Below are 11,664 nucleotides of genomic sequence, written 5' to 3'. Positions count from 1 at the left end.
ATTGTTATGTTATTAGGTTTGGCCACTATAATTGTTTGGAACCCACAAACAATTCAGATAGACAGTTAGAATTTCTTCGAATATGTTCTTCAATTCATGCAAGGTGTGGGTAAAACTCTACTTGGAGAAAAATATGCGCTACTAGAAATAGACGCTTTTTTCACCGTGAATTAATGGGAAAAGCACTTACAGTCCACCCAAGACAAAAGAAACTCCAGCTGCATAAATTTTACCGCCAGTTTCACCATTATGCATAATCAAATGGCTTCCATACCAGGCAAGTAAAGCCCATATTGCAAAAGATAGTCCTGTGCTTCCAACAGCAAGACCTTTTGCAATTCCTTGCTTTATTCCCAACTTTATGGTTCCATCAAGAATCAAAGAGTACCTTTCAACCACACTTTTCTCAGCAGTAAATGAATATATGGTTTTAATGGAGCTAAGTGCCTGCTCTACAATAGCATTTGCCTTGCTGTATTCCTTGAACGACTTTCTGGACAAATAGAGTAGATACTTCCCATAGATTAAACCAGGAATTATGAGGAGAAATATTGTTGGTAAGGCAACTATAGCCAACCTCCATGAAAAGTAGGCTGAAAATACAACTCCTGATATAAAAACTGTTGTATGCATCAAAAATATAGGTACCTACACAATTTAAACAAAATAAAAAAACATGATAGACTTAGAAATAATTATGACTTTAAAAGGTACCAAAGTAGTCTTTTCCTAGGGGTTGATTTCTAAAATTGTCACTCAATTGTCACCTTTTTTCTTAAATCCAAGTCTCTTCAACAAAGAAAATAATTTTCTGAGATAATAACTATTAATTAAATGATCATCCGATAAATCAACTTTTATTCTTACCATAATTAATTAAGTCACCGTTTCTTCAATAGAAAATTTTATGCAGTAAGCAATGTGAGTAATGCATACCTTTTCACTAAGAACTTCTTGGATGAGAGAAGTATCTTTTGAAATGCTGTTAGTGATTTCAGAAGTGGTAGCTTCTTGAGAATCAAAGAAACCAACTTCTTGCCTAAGAATGGCTTTCAAATACTTGTACCGAATTTTTAGCACTTGCCGCTCGCTCGTTTTGCTCCAGCAGTAACCTTCTGCAAAAATTAATAGGAGTATATATGTTGGATACAATATCTCTATTGTTCTTTTAGAATTTCTTTGAACTGTTTTTTCCCCGAGTCGAGGGTCTATAGAAAGTAGCCTCTTTACCTCTAAGGTTACGTTGGGGTAAGCTCTATGTACACCTACCCTTCTTCAGATCCCATCGTAGGGAATTAAACTGAATATGTTAATTATTGTTAACAGTATCTCTGTTGTGTTCTTCATTGGGATTTTAGGGTTTGTTGAAATATGTGTTAGGGTTAGACCTAATTTTCTTATCATTTTTTAATTTCACATTTTCTTGAAGGGCAAAAGGTATACACCCTAACTATTTTCTTTTATCCTTCATATTTAGTAACTCTTTTCTTTGAAAAAAATGTTTTAAACTTGTATAAATTGAAGATCCTTTTCTTTTCACACTACACAATAGTGTATTCAAGTTTATGATTTCTCTTTGTTTTTTGATTTATCATGTTCAATGTTGCAATTGTTATTTTCCACGTAATGCCATATTATTTTGATCGAACAGAATATTCTTCAAGGTATTTTTTAGAAGATGGCAAAGGCTACTTCTTATTAAATGAAGAATAGTCACTCTGTAGTAGGCAAAACATAGAGCAACCAAAGAAGTAGATAGACATTTACCCATAAAGGCCACAACCATGACTGTCAATCCCAAGAGTACAAAATACAAGCTGCACTGTAGAGAATATTGCCAGCAGAAAGCAAATGTTAGAAAGAGAAAACAAAAAATGTAGAGAAAAATGGGTGCATCTGTGTACTCATTAATTAATGGGTTTAAACTTTGAAGACTAACCTTTTCAATTTCTTCCATGAAATTATGATTGTTCTGTCGAGTCTTACCATAACCCAAGCTATTAAAAAGCTGGCTAACATGTACCAACAAACAATTTGTTGATATCCCATCTCCAATGGCTCCAATTGTTCCCAAACACATCAATAAAATGTCTTTTCCATCAGCATATCTGAAAATAATAGTTATTGAATTCCTATTTTTATTTTCTAACGCCTTTTCCGATGAAGAACTCATTCTTTTTCTCAGTAAAAATGCTGGCTCAATAGTCTCTTTCTGCAACCAAAAACAAAAAAGTCAGTAGCTCTCTTACTCCTTTATGACCATGAATAGAATACTAACCTACAATATTTATAATAAGGTGCCATGAATTGATTTTTGTGAACCCCACTTTCCTAATTCGTGATATCTACTTAAATAATACAAGAGTTATGTTTGTTGCATGAAAATCTTTAATTGAAAATGACACAATCCACAATAATACTTTAGTTGGAGTGTCCCAACAAAGATGACTCTGACTAGCTAATTGTGTCCTTAACTATTAATTACTTTTATATGGTTCATGATGTTTGTTGATTTCTTTCTACTCTTTATTCGATCTTTTGATTTGATTTGGTAATAATTATCATAGCGCTGGGCTGGTCACTTTTCTTTTCGGACCCTAATTGTTGCTATAATACAATTATTTATTTTAAAAGAAGGGCCATAAATAATTAGCTTTGCAAAAGAGGGAGTGGAATATTATATAAAGAAAAAGATTTAAAGAAAAAAGTAAATAGAGCAAACCGGGGGAAGCATGCAAAACAATTATAGGTTAGTGCTTTTATGGTCATCTTGGAAAAAGTTGATCCTTGATTTTGTCCGTTTGTTGTCCAATTTGCAGTAATAAGTACGACAAAAAGAATATTTAACCACACATATGCACCTTCATTCTATTTTACTTGTTACTTATATTAAACTAGTTGGCTAGGCAGTGCTTTACGGCTCAATATTGATCGTTAAAAATTTTATATTTTGTACAATTCTATTATTTAATTAAAATTTTTATTTTTTCCGTTGATAAATTCCTAAATAGGCATATGTTATTATAGTTAGATTAATAAAATTTGTATAAAAATATTTTAAATTGTTAATATGACACCCATAAATTTCGCGAGTCAATCATTTTTTTTTCACCTTTCACGTAGTAATTATCAAATCTATAATAAAATATTTTAAGTTAGTTAGCTAATCAATACCTTTTATGTAATGTTCAAATAAAGGCATATTACTCTCCCTATTCAAACTTTTGTGGCATTGATAGTTACTTATATTTTTAAAATAATTAAATTTTTAATTATTGAGATTTATATTACATTTTTTTCTATTCCAATTTGAGTGGCACTGATATAATTTCAAAAGTCAACCAAATATTTTAAATATTTTAAATTTTTTAAGTTGTTAATTATTGTAATTAAAATTTATTTTACATATTTTTTTGTTATATATAACAGATTAATTATTTTTTAAATATTTTAACTTGTTAAATGTTGTAATTTATTACGTATTTTTCTTGAATATATAACAGATTAATTATTTTTCTTAGATATTTTAAATTATTAACTAGTAATTTATAATACTTTTTATGTAATTTTCAAATAACATATGTTACTCTCCTTGTCCAAACTTTTGTGGCACTGATAGTCAATTATATTTTTTAAATTATTTAATTTTTTTTAATTATTGTGATTTATAATAATTGTTTCTATTCTAATTTAAGTAGCACAATGCTTAGATGAGAATAATAATTAATTTGGGGTGATATACTACAGACATATTTTAAATGACTTATAATAACTAATTAGAAGTGATAGAGCAAAATTACTATAGAAAATATCTGTGAGAAAAATTAAGTGGACTTTTTATAAGACGTCAAGTTAATTAATATTAAATATTATTAATTTTTAAATACTTAGATGATTTATAATAATTAACTAGGGATAGTATTTTAAAATTACTGTTGAAGCAGCTGAAGTAGACATTCAATAAATGTCTATTTTATTTTATTTTATTTGTTAAATATAATTAATTTTTTTAATACATAAATGACATATAATAATTAATTAAGGTGATATAGTAAAATCACGAAGCAATCACATGAAATATCGGCAATTAGGGATGTCGAAGGTGTGGTGTGTGCTTCACCTGCCACACCGTAACTTCTTATATTGGAGAAAATAGTTTTTTTTCTTGTTAATTTAGCTAATCAAGAAAGAGCTATTTTTTTTTTTCAATACTATACTTATTGTTGAGTAACACAATAAAGTACAACTAGCCAAATTTAAATTTTCAAAATATAATTGAAAAGATTAACTTAATAAAACAGACCTTTATGTGACAAGGTAACATGGTTCAAGTTTTTCTTTTTTAAAAAAGAAAAAAAGGTATTACATTAGACTATAGGTGGTAAACCAAAAATTTATAAGGCATTCAAATTTGGATTGACTATTGACTGGCGTATTTATTAATTCGGCCTCACTCTTTTAGGCATCAAAGTAATTTCAGCTAATTAATATCTAGTCTAAATTGATTCATGATAAATATTATCAAAATATTTTTAAAGAATATTTTATTTTATTTGATATGTTATATATAGACATATAAAAATAATAATTCTATAAAATTATAAAAAAAAACAAATAAAGAAATTACAACTTAATAAGAGCTAAACGATTTAGATTTTGTCCCACATTTAGCCTATTTCAGTCAGGGTTTGGCAATATAATTGAAGGCCTGAAGTAAAATTTCAATTAGAGGTCAAAAATCGAAATCAAGAACATATATATTTTATTTGAAATTTATTTTTCTAAAATTTTATTAGATACAAAATTATATACTATTTAATATTTTTTAATAATAATTGATTTCTTAGATTTTTTTTTCCTCAATTGTTCATTTTAGGTAAATTTAATGGATTTCCACTGAGGCAATTAGGGGTAAACGGGTGTACATGGTCAGGTTGGTTGGTTCAAATTTTTTAAGTATAAAATCAATCATTTGTGTTGGGTTTTTAAATCTATAAATCAAATTAAATTAATAAAATTTGAAACTTTCAACTTCAATTTTTTTTGAATTTTTTTATTTTCTCGGGTTTTCAAATTTTTTGGGTTTTTTCCCGCTAAATGCTTCATACAAATATATAATTAACTTGTGCTTAAAATATATATACAAACACTATTTGTGAACGATGCGTTGGTTTTGTTTGGGCTGTTGCTAAGAGTTTTCTTAAATAGGATAAGTTTTTCTTTTTCTATAAGTATGATAATTAGGTTGGGACCTTGAATTAAAAGGGAAAAACAAGTTTCCCAATTAACTGAGGTCCTTCAAGTTTTAAAAATTTGGTGAAAGGGACAAATTTTTTTCAGTTTTTTTTTTTAAATATTTTCGCTCCAACAACTTTGCACAGTTGTTGAACAACTTTGCAAAATTATTCAACAACTGTGCGAAGTTGTTGTTGAACAACTGTCCCAACTGTTTAAGCGACTTTATTTTTTTAACTTAATAACATTGTGAGACCGACTTGTCCCCCTTTTAAATTAAAGACTTGAGGGGGGTCTATGGACTCATTTTTCTCAATTAGGTCTCTAAGACTGCAAGGTATTAAAATAATTTTACTTTTCCATTTGGAGTTTTCTATCTCGATAATAATATATTTCATTGTCTCAATTTATGTAACACATTTAAAATTTCAAGATTCAAACTTGAAACTTTGACTGTGAGTTCGAACATAGAAGCTTTAAAATGTTTAAAGTAAAATTTATCTATTTGAAAACTACTAGAAAGTATTTTTAAATCACAATAATCAACAATTTCAAATATGTAAAGAAACTCTGGTCAAAGGAAACTTAATTGACTTTCAAAATTTCAATTGTTCCACATAAATGGGAACAGATAAGTATATATTAGTACTATATATCTTCCCGCTCTCTTTGAATTATATGAATCTTTAAGGTATTTTCAAGAGGTCCTTTTTCGTTCTTCTTCTATGAAGGTATGCTAATTTTAAGAAGTTGTTGAAGTTTCTTCATTCAAAAGCTTCATGAAATGAGTACCGCCTAAATTTATAGAAGAACTTGTTTTGACCCTTAAATTAAAGGATAATGTGAATTATGTTTGCTATTAGCACATCAACCACAAAATAACCTTGCAGTTCCAAGTAATTTATGCGAAAAATTCTTGGCAGTATATATATACACAATTCTAGTTCATATGTTATCTTCTATTCGTTTTAGTTTTGTTGTAAATTTATTTATTATTTTGACAGACCGAATGTGTTGCACAAGTTGATTTCGCGAAGTATTTTTATTGCCATCAGTTGGGTTTTGTAATTTAATTAGAAGAGTAGATGTGCCTGTAAAATATATATGATGGTCAACATAAGTTTTACTATCCAAGTATATGTGACATTGTTATGATTTGTGTTTCGAATAGTAATTTAATAATCGGTTTCTATTTATAATAGGGAAACAAGAAAAGATGATCGAACAGAAACGTAGAAGTAGAGAATTATTTCGAGCCCATGATTTGTTTTGTGAAGAATTTATGTCCTTAAGGAATTATAATTTCCTCACTGATGCTAAGGATTTGGATCACTTTCTCCTAAAATATAATAGAATTGAAAAAATATTTATGTAATAGCGACAATGTAAATTATAGAACCTTACGAACTCAAATATGGTGGAGTAAAATTACACTGGACTCGTATGTTTTTTGCTTTTAAAAAAGCATGCAGAAAGTACAGAAAGAGGGGGCGAGGTGCGGGGTGGGGGGTGGGGGGATGTTAGCTTATTTTCAATGGTGAAAAAGGAAAACGAAATCCAAAACAAAATCGAGCTCAACTCTGTAAGAGCCAGAAGAAGTATTTCTATATTTACATAGGCTAATATTGCTTCTCCTCACTAATAAAGGACAGAATTTTGTCAAATTTAATTTCTCTCTATTTCTTCATTCTCACAGCATCTCATGTTTAAAGCTGCTTAGGGTATCAAATTCTCTACTATCTACCTGATCAATCCATGGTGAAAAAACTGTGAGGAGGTTTAAAGTCCTAGGATCTTGAGTTTAAGTCTACCGAATATCACTGTGACTCTTTTGCTTGTACATCATGTCATCATGTTTTTGCAACTTTTCTTTTTACAGCTATTTGCTATATGTACTAAGCATTATGTAAAAACTGCATGAGTGAAGCACAAAGTTTTCACCAAATGACAATTTTCGCGTAAATTTCATAAATAATCACATAATTATGGTTAAAGATTGGTCTGTATTTATAAGATTAAAATATGGAGTAGAAAACTATCACTAATCGAAATGTTGGCTATATATTTCAACAATTGCAATTTTTGTATTAGTAGGTAAAAGTTGTGTGGATTGTGTTGGAAAACATAATTATGTAATTTTATGAAAAAAAACTACTACTATAATTTTATGACTATTTATGAATGATACTGGCTCCGATCAACCATTATATTGGAAGCCAAGTTTTATTGGCAATAGGCTTATTTTTTCTAGTGTATGGCAAATAGGGTTATGAGTATGGACCCTATGATGCATATGGTCGTTTTCAAGAATGAAAGAAAATATAAAATATACAAAATCCTACAAACAACTAAATCTATATATTATATAGAAGACAATCGGTAAAGATAAATCACAACTCAAATCCTACTGGAAGTAAAACGAGGTGCAAGAAGCTGGTAAAGTAACTTAAGAAAATCTGACCTGGACGTTGTTTCATCCACAAAATTATTCAAGATGCTAAATAAAACTTATTTAAGTTTGTAGACTCACTTGAATCTCTTCTAATGATATATATGTAGTGGCCAGTCTATTAAGTGTAGTTATATAGAACGAGAATTGCAAGTGTTTTATTCATCACATGGCTAAATAACTAAAGTTGGAACCAAAAAATAGTATTATTAGGAATCGACCACCACGAGCAAATTTCGTAAAAGATAAGCTTAATTAAAGAACTCTTATTTTTTATCAGCGAATCATTTCCTGTTCTTCACATAACGCGTTTTTATACTTTATACTTTCAACATAGACCTTTTTTGGCCTATAATAATTATGTAGCATAGAATCTTTATATTTCTCATTCTTCAGATGACATGATCTTTTCCAATTTAGTATCTATATATATTTTCTACAGAGTTTTGAAAATGTAGGTATTATATTTGAAAGAAATTAACAATTGTAGCTTATACTCCCTTCCTCCGTTCTACTTTAGTTGTTCATCTTAATAAAAATAATTGTCTCATATTAGTTATCCGTTATACTAAATCAAGAGAGATTAATTAAATTTTTCCCATGTTACCTTTATAATTTATTCTTTTTGAAAGTGTGAACTGTTGAAGAAAGAAGAAGTCGCTAGTTAAGCCTACTGTTCATTGTGACATAGTTAGTTACAGTTAAGTGGTTAGTTAGTCATTATTCAATGATCACTTAGAGATATAGATCACTACTACTATATATATATATATATATATCCTAAATGTCTGAAATTTGGTCCTTGAAAATTTCTGAAATTTTATCCTAAATGTCTTGACTACAACTTATCCTACGAGTCGTAGGGAGTCTTGACGAGTCATGGACCCAAATCGTAACCTGACCAGTGTGTGTGGCTAAGTCTTCTGCTCTGAATACAAGTGGCTCATTACGAGTCATGAGGACTCATTACGGGTCATTGTGTGCAAATCGTAGGATGTCCACTGTATACCCAAATGATTTCTGTGTTGACTACGACTGGACCCTACGAGTCGTAGGGTTACGAGTCGTAGGGTCCCATTATGAGCCATGGTATACGAGTCGTGAGGTCAACAGTGTGTGTGTCTGGTGACACTATCTTGACAACGACTCGTGGAGACGAGTAGTAAAGAGTCGTGACGAGTCGTTATGAGACCCGTAATGACTGACGGTTTCTTTTTTTAGCTTTTAATAAAGTATTCTAGACACTTCCCTCTTATCCCAATAATAATCCATGACTTATAAACATTCTTGGGGTCCTATTTTCATCGATAGCACACTCTAAACATTCTTTCTTCTCTCTCGAGTCTCTCAAGCATCCATACTTAGGGTTTTTAAGAAGTGGGTCAAGTAGAGCTTCAAGGGTTGAATTCTCTCCATAATCTTGGATATTTCAGGCATGTTACTCTTCCCCGACTATTACTTTGTAAAAAGCATGTGTTTTATATAGTTATCCATGTGGTTTTGATGGTGGTTTTGGAACATGGATTGAGGATTTTGAATGATTGATGTATATGTGATGTTTCATGTTTACATATGCATTGTTTATGATTAAATGGTGGTTTTGAAATCAATTTGATGCATGGGTATGATGAATAAACTAGGGGATTGTGATTTCCCATAATTTGGGAATTTTGATAGTTGAATTGGTAATGACCTCAACCCCTATTGTGAAATTGGTCTTGAATACGAAAAGTATGCACATTGAACTACTCTTGAACTAGTGCATGATGTGAAAAGTTAATGAAGCATAATGATTTTGAATTGAACCTTATGGGGTGGTATAATTTCCTCAAGCTAATGTATGATTGAGTACCAAGGGGGTTACAAATTCCCCAAGTGATGATAATTGGTTTAGCATATTGATGTTACCTTACAAGTGTAGTAGGTACGACGATACCAACAGTATATGCCTAAATATATAATTACGGTTCAATGAAAGAGAATGTGTGATAAATAATTTAATTGGACTTTAATGAGGGTTGTGTAACTAAGTTGTGAAAGTGAGAGTCCCGAGGGACCAACACTGGAAACCGTAGTTGCCAACGAGGGGGTCTAAATGACCAGGTGGTTAGAGTCCCCCTTATTATATGATGGGGAGGTTTGAGTCCCCTGTATTATACTACACGATTGGATGCTTAAGTCACCTTGGTACGCCGGGTGGTTAGAGTCTCATGGTGCATATGTATATCCTCTGGTTCATGCGGATACATGCATTTGGGCCGTTTCACCCAGGGAAGAGATGGACAATATAGCCCGTGGGTGCCTTCTTATGTTATGACAATTGAGCTACACAATCCAGGATAAAGTTTTAAATTATATGCTAAGCCTTGTTCTCTTTCCCTGCATATTATTTATGTGTGTATATAATGTTGTTCACATGATTTTGAATTGGATTTGACTTGGCTTTATTTTATCCCCTATCCCTGAGTTACATTCTAGTGCTCAACCCACTAACTGTTTCCGGGCGTTGTATCCCCTTGCGATGTGGGCACCAAAGATACTTCTATTTTTCCTACGCAGAGTTAGGTGGATCAGCTCGTATTCATCGGTTTGTGGTAGTGAAGTGGTGAGCTTCTTCTCTGAAAGGCTTAGTTATTTCATCAATTTCAATTCTTAGATTAGAATTGAGTGTTTACATTATCATTAATATTGTCATTATATTTATCAGAGTCGGGGATATGTTCCGATGAAGACTGGCTTATAGTTTTTTTTTGTACAGAGGCTTTGTTGGATTACTGTGGACTTAGGTGGTGATGTTGGTTAGTCATTTTGGTTAGTTATCGATTATCAGATTATCGATATGACTTAAACTCTTTGAGCTTATATTATACTATCTTGTTATATGTTCAGAATTTATTCAATATTGGGGGTATTATGTTCTGTTTGGTTAGGTGCAGGAGGTGGTCTCTGGTCCTTGTTGTACTTAAGATGCCCGTCACGAACAGGTCCTATTTTGGGTTGTAAAAAAGTTGGTATTAGAGCCTAGGTTTGGTGTCATTGGGTGTCCACAAAGTCGTGTCAAGTAGATTCTCTTTTATGGGTGTGTAGCTCGCCACACTTATAACGGAGAGGCTACGAGGCATTTAGGAATGTTTCTCTTCCTTGTTGTTCTATTTTGAGCCATAGAGTCTAAGATCTTGAAATATCCTCTAATTCCCGTGTGTTTGTTTTTCAGATCATGCCTTCCCGAAGATCTAATACTCGTGAAAACTCTTTTGTCTTGTCTGAGGACAATGTGGATGGAGCTTGTTCTACGCAAGGAGTTCAGACCCGGTCTAGGGTCGCTGCTTCTGATTGCCCTAGTAGAGTTTCATCGGTTCCCCCTAGCCCTCCTTGGAATCCTCAAGATAATGTGTATAATGTTGAATTTCACAAGTCAATCCATTTGCTTACCCAACTGGTGGCCTCTTAGACTGAGTATGTTACTTCTGTTGCTCCATCTTTCATGTAACGCCCCAAGAACCCATCCCAAGACGTCACATGGTGCTCAAGGCCACACGTGGCCTCAAGCTAACCCTCTAAGCCTGTCATCACTTTTAGAACTCATTATAGCGCAAATCATGCTAAGATAAAGAGGAATAACCATGTCATGAACATATTAAAATACGAAGTAATACTGCCTTGTACAAAAAAAATACTGAAATCTCTGTACACGCTGGTACACTAGTCTGACAAAGCCTTTACTACATAGGACTGAGGAGCCATTAGGACAGATCCCCAACTGACTCGTACTGAACTTAAAGTAAACAACCACCTATTAACAAGACAAAATCGAAAACACAGGTCCTCGAACCATGATGACTCACCAACTGCAAAAATATAGATGAAGGTACTCAAAGATCACTGTCGCTGCTGAGACTGAGCACCTGAACCTATATCATGAGGAAATATAGAGTACAAAACAGTATGAGAGTCAGTACTTGGGAATCTACTGAGTATGT

The 11,664-nt window shown here is 31.8% G+C and overlaps 1 protein-coding gene across 1 annotated transcript in view; it reads right to left on the bottom strand.

Moving 5' to 3' along the window:
- The window catches only part of LOC107863515 (putative ABC transporter B family member 8), a 14,625-nt gene extending 6,808 nt beyond the window's left edge, over positions 1-7,817 (bottom strand). Inside the window, exons 1-5 of the mRNA XM_016709453.2 lie at positions 7,697-7,817; positions 1,940-2,212; positions 1,768-1,822; positions 937-1,115; positions 191-648 (exon numbers count right to left, since the gene is read on the bottom strand). Of these exons, the coding sequence (XP_016564939.1) occupies positions 191-648; positions 937-1,115; positions 1,768-1,822; positions 1,940-2,173 (926 nt within the window). The 5' untranslated portion in view covers positions 2,174-2,212; positions 7,697-7,817. The remainder of the gene's footprint in view (positions 1-190; positions 649-936; positions 1,116-1,767; positions 1,823-1,939; positions 2,213-7,696) is intronic.
- Positions 7,818-11,664: the final 3,847 nt, after the last annotated feature.

The sequence above is a fragment of the Capsicum annuum genome, chromosome 3, assembly GCF_002878395.1.
Source record: "Capsicum annuum cultivar UCD-10X-F1 chromosome 3, UCD10Xv1.1, whole genome shotgun sequence".
NCBI lineage: Eukaryota > Viridiplantae > Streptophyta > Magnoliopsida > Solanales > Solanaceae > Capsicum > Capsicum annuum.
The sequence above is the reverse complement of the archived record's forward strand: the minus strand, read 5'-3'. Positions and strand labels throughout refer to the sequence as shown.